We start from the raw sequence: 13,632 nt of genomic DNA, 5'->3' as shown, positions 1-13,632 counted from the left end.
ATAGTTCCCTTGGGAAGCCACACAACGTTTCAAACAATTTTCCCACTCTTCATAGCAGTGTTGGAACTCAGAACCCGGAATATCCTTCAGATGGTCGGTTACATTTTTAAAAATATTTTCTACTGTTCCAAAATGGTATCCTTTGAGGAGACCATTATTTTAAAGTCTTGAACAGGAAAAAGTCGCAGGGACTCAAGTCAAGTGAATAAGGTGGTTGAGGAACTACAGGAATGTTTTACTTTGCCAAAAACTCATTAATTGAGAGTGCAAAGTGACAAGGTGCATTGTCATGATGTAGCATTCAGTTGTCTTTGTTAATGGTCTTCCAGAGAGTGGATCGTCCGCAACTGATTCCCGGCCATCTGAAAATGCTCTAAACCACCTAAAAACTTGGGCTCATGACAGAGCATCACCTCCATACGCCCTTTTCAATTTTGAAAAAGTTTCATTAGCACTCTCACAGAGTTTAACGCAAAACTTGATAGCATAACGTTGCTCATAATTAGTACCACTCATTTTTATAATGCATAACAAAAACTCGTTTCACAAAATGTGTGTTTACATCTCACATGGCAACAATAAACTAAAAATATTAATACCTAATATAAATCAGCCGTTCATATAACCATATGTTTACTAGTAACTTTACAATTTTTCCACTTTGGTTGCCAAAAAAAAAACTAGTCTCATTACTTTATTTACAAACCTTATATGTATGAATATGATTTAAATAATTAATTAAGCAAATCATTGTACTATGATAATAAAATACAAGAAATGTATTTTAATTGATATACTAGTAAATTTTAGTTAACGTCATCACAAAAAGTTTTTGTAAAGTTAGACAATAAAAAATCTTGTAGCCTGTAACTTTTTTAATTTAAAACAATATGATTTCTGATTCTTATTCTTGTTTTTTCAAACCTACTTCTGTATTATTTTTTTAATTAATATATTTTTCCTGGTTATTATTTGCTTAATTTTTTTTGTAGTCTTCACTAGCTACTGTAATTACAATTACATTGTAATTGTATTTACATTTATAATGTAATTTTAAACAGGACTAAGGTTTAGGACTAAGGTAATAAAAATAATTTTTTTAATTTAATTTTTATTTGTAAGGTCCTTTCGATTGCTTAAGTTTATCCATCACGTACTACATTTGGCTTTAATTCATTATTTCTATATAGATAACGATGATCAATAAATTACAGTTGAGACTAAGTTTGAATTTAAAAAATAATTTTCATGTGGGTGTGTGTGTGTGTGTGTGCACGCGCGCATGTGCACATGCTAGCACACAAAACATACAGTTGTGTATGTTTTGTCATAAGTCTATTAAGTATACTTGTATTGTAGAAAGGCTGTTATGTAACTTAAGGAAGAAAAGCTATTATTGTTTTTTTATCTTGTATGTTATATCTTATTATGGAGTTTATCTTTCAGAGTTTTTCATTTATTCACTTTATAAAATTTATTAAGCAGAATATATCTTAAGTATGTCATACTTGTCACTTCTTACTATTACAATTAATTTATGAGATCATATTGCTTATTTCCTAATTTTTATTTCAAATTATTTACTTTTAAATACAAAAATTGAGATTTCTTTTGCTTTTACTATATCTCATTGTTGTACTATCATCTTGGTTGTTAAATGCCTTTATTTATATTTTTTTTTAGATAAAAGATTTGAATATTTCTGTATCTATTCTATTTCTTTAACTTATTTCTATAACCTATGATTTTTCGTTAATTTTTATCAAAATCCATTTCTATTTGTAGAAGAGGAACTTTTAACAAATTCCTTTGGTTTTGTTTTTTTTTACTGGTTGAATTGTAAAATTCAATAATTTTAGTAAGGATAATTTTTATTGATTTTTTATTTATTTACTTACTACTACCTATAATAAAAATTGTGAAGTTTTTCAGGCATCAACTAGATGTTAAAAAAAATAAAAATAAATATATCCATCATCCAATTATGCTAAATAGTTATGAATATACAATAAGTATAGATTTACACTTTTATCTTTAATACCTACAATATAAAATATCAAGTCACAATCAACTTGTAAGTTGATAATAGAGTATTATTAAGTAAACATATTTTGTTAGAAGTAAGTTGAGTACATCTTTTTTTCTATAATAAAGTTTGATAGATTTTTTTATTTAATTTTTTTCCACTTAATAGGTGAAATAGTACCAGTTGATGGAACAGGTTATGATTTGCGTTCGTTGGTTGTATTAGGAGAAGCTATGAAAAAGATTAAAGAAGATGGTTTTGATATTAATTTCTGCCTTAAACCACCAACAAATGTTCAAAAACTAGCTGCAGTGTAAGTAATAGTTTTAAAAGAAATTTTAGCAGCATTAAGATCATATCTTAAGGTGAATCTAAGAATTATTTTATGAGAGTTTGTATTTAAATAAGTAATATTTATTAATACTAGAAAAAAGGCAGGCCTACAGCCTGCCGTGAAAACAAATGATTTTGTTAAATCTTTTTTCCAATTTTAACTAAATAACGTTCATGAATTTAGCTCATTAACAACAACAAAAAGCTTCAAAATTCTGAAAATTTTTAGCCATTTCTTGAGTTTTGTTTTTTTAACGCAGCTCTAATCCCAGTCTTTTCTTTTTCATCCCCAAAACATAAATATATTTTTAGATAAATCTTTTATATCAAGAAGTATAAATCATTTGAATGAATGAATTTTTTGAGAAGTATAAATCGTTTGAACAAATGAATCGTTTGTGCTCTTCATTCAAAATAAAAATATGAGCACATGCAGCAAACAAATAAACTAACACACTATGCTTTTTTATTGGAGAGAATTAACTACGTTTTAAAATTATTAGCCTAAAAAAAAAACTAACAACACAGTTGTAGGACTTTCCCGTCATGCAGCTTTTTTCTGATGCATGGCTTACACACACAATTTAAAATTTTTAACATTATATTTAAATATAATATATTTTGTTTTTTCAATTCAATGATTATAACAAAAGCATGTGCGCATACCATGTTTCATTTGCACAGGTGTGGTGGTACTAACGGCCACTTTAAATACTTTTTTACACTTTAAATGTTATTCATTTTTTTAATTCTATCATTCTGTGTTGTGATGCCACAACACAGCAGATGACATACTACAGCTGTACATCAGTGCTACACTAACACTCCTTGTGGTAAGAAAGGTACTATTGATGTAGTATACCCACTTAGCCAATTGTTTATTTAGGACATTTTTTGGGGTGGAGGTGCAATTTTGCAAAAAAAATGTTTTTGCAAATATTATTTTTTAATTCTTAACAAACGTGCCTAAGAAAAATATGACCTTAATTAGTCAAAATCTCAAAATACTGAGGGTAACCTTTCTCTACAGCCTCACCACCTTGACCTTTTAAGTTGCAAATTTAATGGCATCATTGCCCCATATGTAGAAATAATCTAACCAAGTTTGGTCAAAATCGATCAATGGTTCTGGAGATATTAAGGTAATTTAGAGTGTGACACCAAACACACACACGTACATATGAACATCTGGAAAATTTCCATATAGTTTTTTTGGTTCCTTAGGTATCAAAATGTCAACAAGATCCAGTGAAAACCACATATGCGTAGATTGAACCAATTACAATTCTTTCCCTTCTACTGCTATAGCATTAGAAAGTAAAAGTAGAATTGAAAATGGAGATTTTGTGGAATAAAGTTTTTATTGTTGAAGTGAGTCATAAACAATCAAAACTTTACATCGTCTTAAATACTCCTAAAAAGTATTTGGGACTTCACACCTTAATTCTTTCCCAAAGAAGTGATTTTCAAATATTTTGAAAACTATTGATTTTAGTGAAAAAAACAACTGTACAAACTTGAATTCTTTAACATTTCTGGTAATTTGATATGTGTTGAGCTCAGTTTCATTCAGAATTGAACAGGATAGAATTTTTTTTAAATCTTATTTTTCACCTTTTTTACAACATTTTGCACACTATTTTTACAGTTTACTTAAAAACTACAAGTTCCATAAAAATAAGCTTAACTACAAAAGTGAAAGCAGCTTATTTAAATCCCTTTAATTCTGTGACATATGGAACTTATTTATTTAATAATTTATTTATAGATATTTAAAAAAAACTGTGTGCTTTGAATGTCAAAATCGGTGACTAGTTTAGTTATATGTACATAAAGAAAAAACTGTTAAGGTCAGTTTTTCATGTAAAATAGTTTTTTCCATAATTCATTTTTAATAATTTAAAAAAATTCATCACATTTTTATTATATATTCAATTTACTTTCAAATGCTACCTGTTTCATTCATTTATTATTGTTATTTTTATTATTTCTCTAAAGTAGTCACTTTTATAGAATAAATTTATTTATCATTTATTGTTACCCAAATTGATTCTCATTGCAGATGAGAATCAAACAGAAATTGTCTGCTTTGAAGTACCTTCAGTTCTGTTTTCCAGTATAGCAGTTTACTAAACCTAAATTTAGTAAAATTTACCTTCTTGACCTCAAAGTCAACTAACTTTATTGCTCTAAAGAAAAGAAGAATTTGATAAAATATATTTTTAACAAATCCTAATTTTTTTTTATTCTAAAATAAATAAGTTAGAGATTGTTAAAATTGTTAGTGTTATAAATTGTTTTATTTATATTTTGGTTAAGTAAGAAAATAATTTATTAAAATGAATTATGGAAAATATTTAAATATCTTTGAAAAGGACAGTAATTTTAATTTTTACTTTGTTTACTTAAGCAAACATATCCACACACATATATATATATATATATATATTGTGCTTTAGTAAAAAAATGAACCAAACCCATATAGCTTGATAAACTTAAGCTAGCAGATGAGCATGGGTTTCAATTAACTACATTTATTTTTGTTACAATAATTTACTTTCAGTATGTAACTCCCAGAAGTGATTATATTATATTTGAGATATTAAAATTTGTCTTTAAATATTAAAAATATCTGAATAATTTGGTTTTTACATTATATTAGGTCTGTTCAGAAAATAACCGAACTTTATTTTTTAAACTTTATTATTAATTTTACAGATTATTGGTCCTTGTCACCTTCAAAAAAGTACACCCCTCCCTATTGAAACACTTTTCCCAGCAATGTTTCCACTTCATTAAGCACTCTTGGATAGCTTTATTTGAAATAGCCTTTAAGGTCTGTGATGAATTTGCAAAATGTCAACAACAGTCTGAAAACGGCGTCCTTTTCTCACTGATTTTAATTTTGGAAATAAGAAAAAATCACAAGGAATCAGGTCTGGTAAGCAGAGCAGCAGAGGAAGAACAGTATCTGATTTTTGGCACAAAACTGTGTGCGAGCGCGTTGTCATGGTGAAGGAACCATGAGTTGTTTCGCCACAACTCTGGTCTTGATTGTTTTATTTAACCATTGTAAAATGTCTTGATAGTGCACACAAGTCAACTGTTTCACCTTGAGGCAAGAATTGAAAAAAACAGAGATCATCACTTTGATATTGGACCAAGGCTGACGTGCTTTCTTGGAACATGGAGATCCTTTGCCAGTCCATTGTGATGATTGAACTTCTGTCTCAATGTTGACAGTCAAAATCTCCCGTTGTGATCGTTTGCTTTTTTCATCATCATTGGCTTGTTCAGAAGTTGCTGATAAACATTCACTCAATGTTCTTTCTGCTGTTCAGTCATCAAACAAGGAACAAACTTTGCTGCGACTTGATGCATATCCAATTTTTTAGTCAAAATGTCATGGTATGATCCAATTGAAATGCTAACCTCTTCTGCAAGTTCTCTGATAGTAAATCAGCAATTCGCATGCGTCAGATCATTGATTTTCAGAACATGGGTGTCATCAGTTGAAGTCAAAAGCTTTCCTGGTCAACAGTCATCTTTGATCGACTGATGACTGCTTTTAAATCATGAAAACCATTTGTAACATTTTGTACAATACAGAACATCATCTCTATAATCTTGTTTCAAAAGATGAAAATTTCTGTAAAAGTTTTCCCTGGTTTCACACAGATTTTATGTTTTATCGTTGCTCCTGAAAATTATACATTACAAAACACATTGCGCTCAAATAACAATAACACAAAACATAAACGAGATATAAACAATCCAAGAACATGTCGTTACAGAGGAGGTTATGCGGAACACAGTTCTGCTAACTGTATGTCACTAAATATCTTCATTGATGCATAATTAAAAATGTTCAGTTATTTTCTGACAGACCTCGTATAATGCCAGTAATTAAAAATAAAGTGACTTTTTGCAAGTAAATATTTCTGAGTCATGCTGTACGTGTTATATGTTTATAAAAATTGTCCCTGATTGATTGTACAAAATTCTAGATATTTGAGGAATAAATAACTCTCTCAAAATATAGAAATAACTCCCTCATATGTGTTAAACATAATTGATTGCTCCATCATTTCATGATCGATCATTTTATTCATACCAGTGAAGGAATAACTCAAATTCAAATTTATCCACACAACACCAAATGTGTACCAGATACATATAAAGTATCTTTAAGAGTATAACTTTCATGAATTTTTTTAAGTAGCTACTGTTTTTTTAATTGCATTTTTTTACATTTTCTCATTCAGTTCACAAAATTAATTTTTTTTTACAAGAAAATGTTTTCTTCCAAAATAAATAACTTAACTTCTCATGGAAATAATCTATGTGCAGATTTTAAAATATCTTTCTCTCTCTCTCTCTCTCTCTCTCCCTCTCCCTATATATATATATATATATATATATATATATATATATAAAGCAGAGCACATTATAGTGAAAATTACTGAATTTTAACCAACCTATAGAAAAGGAAGGGACATGATATTAGCAACCATAACTGCACTTTCTTTTTCTTTCCATGATCCTGAATATTGCTAATATGTGTAGACATGTTAGCACACAAACTAAAAGTAATTGTGCAAAAAGAAAAATTATGGATACTTAATGAGACAACTGGTCTTATTTAGTAGTACAAATCAAGTTTTCATTTTAGTAAAGATTTTTCAACAGATTTCAGTTTTTGTTATTTTTTATTACCCTGAATGTGGCATCAATAAATAACTTTTATATAGAATTATTCTGTAATACATCAAATTGCAAAAAAATTGAAAAAATGTAAATGTATGAAAAGTTATAAAATGCTACCTTCTTTTCAGATCATATTTCGGTCAAAAATCCATTCATCCATTTTTTCTTCATCAAAACTATTAAAAATATTTTTTTCAAATTTTTGATTGCAAATTGGAGGAGAGGAAAATTATTCGTAAATTCTAATTAAAAGAGTTAGTCAATTTTTTCCCAATGTCTGTGAATATTTAGTTATAAAAAAGTGGGTTAAAATATATTGATCTTGAGTGTGGATATAAAAAGTAATCAAAACCATACCCACAGTTCTTTACCTGAAAAGAGTATATAAAAATGTATGTGCATCTGCCCACTTAAGTGGACAGATGAGTAACATTGCATAAATTCTGAGATAGTAAATGGAAGTCTTTTTATTAATCCTGGGAATTTATTTATATTGTTGGTCTTTACAATATAAAAAATTATGCACTAAATTCTAAATTTATGCACCAATTACAATTTATATATTAATTATAGTTAGTGCATAATTATCTTTAGTATTATAATTTAAATTTTTTATGTAATTTGGGAGCATTGTTATCCATGATATTTGTTAAATCAGTTTTAAGTGTCATCCTACCACCATCAAAGCAGAAAGCAGAAAAAAAGGAAGACAGATCGTGGAGATGAAGAATCCTGCATTTGCATTGTCTTATTCCCATAGAAATAAATTACTTTTTTTTGTCTGTTTTAGGGTCTGCTATAAACCATTAGGTACATCAATGGAAGTTTACACTAATGTACCCGGTGTCCAGTTTTATACAAGCAATGCTATAGACTCAATTCCTGGTGGAAAGTGTGGAGCTACTTATACAAAACATGCTGCACTTTGCCTTGAAACAAATCATTACCCTAATTCTGCAAACATTGTGAGTATATAATTCAGACAGTCTACTGTAGCGAAAGTAAATTTAAAATAACACTTCATGAGAATTTAAAATACAGTGCGTTTGGAAAGTCACTGTGCAATATGCTATTATGTGGTACATTTTGTTCTTTCGGTATTAGTTGGTTCCCCTGTGGGTTCATTGGACATTGTTTGGTAATAAACCAAGATGTCAGTTGTTGAGTTGTGATTGAATGTGTTTATTTTCATTTTGCGCTGTTTCATTTAGCAGATCAATAGTTGTGAGAAATGTAATGGTTTTTTCAACAGCGGAATGCATTTCTCTCGTTGAACATATCTTTCATGAAGGTGGCAAGTATACTGATTTAATGAAGCACAAGTTTTCTGAAAAGTTTCCAAACACTCCTGTTCCTCATCGCAATGCAGTTTGAACTCCTGTTGAAAAATTTTGGGTTACAGGCTCTGTTGAAGACGCTGATTGAAGTGTAAAACCACCTAAACAAAACAAGCAGAAGCTGCTTGATATTTTAGATCCTATGGCCAAAAGTCCATCAAAGTCAATGTGTAAGTTAACACAGCAGCAAGATATTGGACTTGCTACTGCATATAAAGCTGTAAGAAAAGAACTGAAACTTTTCTCTACAAAGTAATGTACATTCAAAAACTAAAACATATAGATCATGCCAAAGATTAAATTTATCAATGATTTAAACATTTTATTGACCAAAATTCCTTGGGTATCCTCAACATTATATTTTTTACAGATGAAGCATGGTTTCATCTGGGACAGTATATTTATAAACAAAATACAAGACTGTGGTTGACAACTAACTGTCGTGAATTATATGAACACTCTCTAAACGAAGCAAAAATTGGAGTTTGGGATGGTGTGAGTAGAATGCGCCTTGTGGGTCCAATCTTTTTTTGGAAATACAGTTAATAGTGATCATTACTGTACTGTTTTAACAAACTTCATTAGTCAGTTGATAGAAGTGGAAGTCAACCACAGTTGGTTCCAACAAGATGGTGCCACCGCACTTACATCTAACAGGTCATGACTTTTTTAAAAAATGTCTTTGGTAAATGAATCATTTTGAGGAGTTTGTGGCCTGCATGATCGCCTGATATGACTCCCCAGATTACTTTCTATGGGGGGGGGGGGCAGCGAAACAAACAGTGTATCACAACAGACCTTGAAAAACCAAAAACCTTAAAGTAATGAAAAATATAATCAGTTCATGAACTAAAAACCACAATAACGGCATACATATGAGACATTCCAGTAAATCAGCTGGTTAGTGACAAAAACAAACTGAAACCTGTGCATTGTTGTATTGAATAAACTATTCTAGTTATTGTAATATCCATTTCTATAAAATAAAGAAACAAAAATACAAAGTAATAATTAAGAAAATTTCATCTTTACACTTCCATAATTCCAGTACACGACAAATTTCCAAATGCACTGTACTAATGTTTTCTATTAATAATCTGTTTTCTTTTATAACCAAAATTAAAACATATGCGCGCACACACACACACACACACATACATACACACACACACACACATATATACACACACACACACACACACACACACACACACACAGAGAGAGAGAGAGAGAGAGAGAGAGAGAGAGAGAGAGAGAGAGAGAGTGAGAGAGTGAGAGAGAGAGAGAGTGAGAGAGAGAGAGAGAGAGAGAGAGAGAGAGAGAGAGAGAGTGAGAGAGTGAGAGAGAGAGAGAGTGAGAGAGAGAGAGAGAGAGAGTGAGAGAGAGATTCTTCCCAGTAAACCAATAAAGCTGCACTAGGATTATAGAAACATATTAAAATTTGTCATTTTTTATAGTTTTATTACTCAAATGTTATTATATACTTTGTAAACATGCACTTTCATTAGGAGTACTGTGTAAAAAAAGATTCTTTCAGTTTAATAACAGCTTAACTAAATTATACTGCATGGATAAAAATAAAAAATAAAAAATGTTTTTCTAAATACGACATTTTCATCTTCACAGAGTGCAGAGAGTACTGGTTGCATCTCTGGAAGTCATTCTTATTTTTTTATAGTCACAATCTTTGCACTTTTGATATTTTGTTAAAATAGTTATAAAGTAATAAATAATGGTTATAAATTTTTTTTAAATTTTATTCCAAGTTCTACAATAATGGAAAATATAGTTTTTATTAATAAGCAAGTTTTTCTCTGAAGTTTACATTTTTTAGTTTTTACCTAATTAATTTTTTCCTCATTAGAATTACTTCTAAGGATTTTCTCATTATAAAAACTTAAACTTTTTGTTTTCAGGAATACCAAAACCACACACATCTTTGTAACATATACAAAAATATATACCTATAAATCATTCTCTTCATTTTTAAGAAAAGCTACTTTAATTACAGAAAGAAGTCTTCTTGTTTCTGTACATCCCTGTTTCAACAGAGGTGTAGTATGTTCTCCCACTGTTTTGTAATCTCTTATTGGTGAAGCGATAAAGTAAATTAAAGTAACAAAATTTTGCTGAGGAAAAACAATCCAAAATAGATAAAATGTTAAGATTTGTAGATTACATTGTTCTTTGGCTTTGAAAGAATGGTTTAGAAAAGTGATCTACTGTAAGGGAACATCATAAAATAAGTTTAAAAAAATGTATAAAAAAAAGGTAAAAAAAAATGATGAATTAAATATAAAGATAAAGAATTTAATATACCAAAGTTGCTGAATTCTGTTATTTTGTTCATAAAATTTTAAAGGAAGGGTTAAATGAGGATAATATCAAAGCAGACTAGGAAGCTTGAGTTAATGCATGCTGCAGAAAAGAAATCTGCTAGTATCCAACACCATTCAAGAAGTTAAATAGAGATTCTTAAAAAAAAAAATTGTATGGAATTTTGAATTTAAGGCAGTAAAATAAAGACCGTATGAAAACACAGAAGTAAAGAATTTCAGCTTTTAAAATCTAGTCTCATAGAAGAATGTTAAAAATTTAATGGGCTGACAAGTTTAATAAAGTTTGAAGTTAAGTAGTTTAAAAGTTTAGCAAAGAAGTTTGTTGGAGAATTTTGTAAAAAGAATAACAAGATGTTTTTTTTTTATAATTAGTACATTTTTTATTAAATCATTAATAGTTAATTAATTTGTATATAGAAGAAAGAATTGAGGTAAAAAAAAAAATGATCAATAAAGGTTGCTGAACGTAGACAATATGTGGAGATTAAAATATTTAGGAAGTGAAAATGCATCAGTTCAGTCAAATTATGAAAAAAAATAAATAAATGGATAAAATTGAACTAAAAAAAAAAACTTTACAAAGTTTTGCAGTACTGAAGATGTATATTTATTTTGTATCTCATCTCAGGTTGCCAACAACTAACAGTATCAAGTCTATGCAGTATATGGCATATATACATACACATGCATCCTTATTATTATTATGGTGCATTATTTAACATTAACATATTCAATTTTTATATCCTATTATTAATGTATAAAATTTATTTTCACATTATTTTATTTTATTTTGTTTTGTTTTTTTTTTTTAGAAATCTTTTCCTTCTATAGAACTTCGCCCAGGGGAAGAATACAAACATGATGTTATGTATAAATTTGGCTTTTAACCAGATTAATTTTATGGCCATTAAATGAATTTTGACTGATTTTATATACATAGAAAAAGATAATGTATAATTTTTGAGAAAATTGTTATTTTATAAAAGCATCCATTATATATATATATTAGGTAATTTTTTGTTGAGAAATTGATGAAAACATTAATTTTCAAAATATTTAGGTTATATTAATTTTAAATTATCTGTAATACAATATATGTATTCATCAGTATTGTATATTTTATTCTTTATATAATTTTATAATATTTAAGAGCATTTATTTTATGCTTTTTGTAATTAATTATCTGTTTAATTAAATTACTGCAAAAATGTTTACATTTTTTATTATTTCAGTTATGCTACTTAATATACTAATATAATGAAAAAAAAACTTTATTAATGTTATTAATATAGTTTTAGGAAATTATAATTGATATATTAATTGTATTGGACCGCAATATATCATTACTGTATTGACTGATTGAGTTTAGTGCGAGAATAACTATAGTTTTATATGACTAGTTTCCTGTGTCTAATTCTAATTGTAAATACTACAATAGAAAATATTCATTCATACTGTTCACTGAAAAGAGAAACTGATCTGAAGATCCAATTCCTCGCACTCAAAATAAATTTGGCTTTTTGTCCACGTTATTAAGCAGTGATAATTGTTTGTGATATTTCACTCTCTCTGTTAAATTTTTACCACTTTCTCTGTTGATAATGAAGATATTAATAATGTATTATTTAGTTACATTGGATAACACAGGACTGTAATAACAGTCGTGAAAATTAGGCGCTAAATCATAGTGAATGTATTATGTAATTTTAAAAAAAAAATTTTTTTATAATAATCGATGACTTTGTTTATAATTAACAGGATATTTACAGAAACTATTAACTTTCATAAAAGAAAAGTTGAAATTTTATTTAAAATCTAAATAGTTACTTTAATCTGATTATCATTATAATTTTATTATAGAGTATTTTGTACGTATAATAAACAAAAAGTGTGTATTTCATTTCCCCTTTATAATTTATTTATAAATATGCTTCATGATTATTTTGTACAAAAACTAATTTTATCATCATCATTTCCATAACATGGTATCGGTTATGACCTGTTCCAGCATTCCAGTGCTTCCTTAGTTGCCAAGCTGCCGCAAGCCAGCCTCAAGTCCAGGTTTATAACGCAAGAATGGGTAAGTATGGAGGTGTACAAGATAAAGCAGTAAAAAATCCTGAATATCTGGTTCCAGATGGTAACACTCAGTTAAACAGCCTCCACCAGGAGTTACAGGTAAAGTTACTGAGTACAGGTGGAGTTGCAGGTCAACATTTTTTATTGTGAAGGACAGTTCCCAACATCATAGAACTAGAAGATCGTAGGAGGTGGGTCTCAAATGAAATCCACAGTAAGTATAAGTGCTATAAAGTACCAGCCCTGCTGCTGATTTTACCCTGCACTATGCCCATAACTCAGTCAGGGAAACGTCGATTACTGAAAAACATAAAGTGAGCCTCAGAAGGTTAGGGATAAATAGCAGTTGTACTGTAAATAAATTATTGTGAAATATATCTTTAAATAAAAGACTTTTTTAAATTTATTTACCCCATGTACTCTGCTGAAGTATAATACTAATTACACACCCAACCATTTCCAGAAATAATTGAAATAATGTTGGAAATAAGGAAGACAACAGTCTGCTTCCATCTTGATGAAGAATCATCTTCATCAGAAGCTATATATGAAATGCATACCGGCTCTTCACAGTTTGACTATAACAAGTTCTATAGTACTTATTTTCATAATTGTGTAGAATGTGGTATCCATCTGAATGAAACTTTTTAAATATTTATAATATACCTTAATTGCATGCTCAGTGATACATATTAGCCAATTTTTTGTTGTTCTTTTTCACTGCTCATGGATTTATAATGAGATGTTAGCATTATATCAATTCATTCATATAATTGCATTATATGTGACAGTTACATGCATTCTATTGTTT

The 13,632-nt window shown here is 28.8% G+C and overlaps 1 protein-coding gene across 7 annotated transcripts in view; it reads left to right on the top strand.

Moving 5' to 3' along the window:
* The window catches only part of LOC142319028 (galactose mutarotase), a 101,021-nt gene extending 87,888 nt beyond the window's left edge, over positions 1 to 13,133 (top strand). For 6 of the 7 annotated variants that reach the window (XM_075355844.1, XM_075355848.1, XM_075355846.1 and 3 more), the window contains 3 exons: positions 2,195 to 2,339; positions 7,857 to 8,031; positions 11,555 to 12,642. In XM_075355844.1, the coding sequence (XP_075211959.1) occupies positions 2,195 to 2,339; positions 7,857 to 8,031; positions 11,555 to 11,629 (395 nt within the window). In that variant the 3' untranslated portion in view covers positions 11,630 to 12,642. Of the gene's footprint in view, positions 1 to 2,194; positions 2,340 to 7,856; positions 8,032 to 11,554; positions 12,643 to 12,750 lie in introns of those variants that run through there. The other variant, XR_012755093.1, reaches the window with a different exon arrangement.
* The last annotated feature ends 499 nt before the right edge of the window (positions 13,134 to 13,632 follow it).

The sequence above is a fragment of the Lycorma delicatula genome, chromosome 2, assembly GCF_047948215.1.
Source record: "Lycorma delicatula isolate Av1 chromosome 2, ASM4794821v1, whole genome shotgun sequence".
Lineage (NCBI taxonomy): Eukaryota > Metazoa > Arthropoda > Insecta > Hemiptera > Fulgoridae > Lycorma > Lycorma delicatula.
The sequence above is the reverse complement of the archived record's forward strand: the minus strand, read 5'-3'. Positions and strand labels throughout refer to the sequence as shown.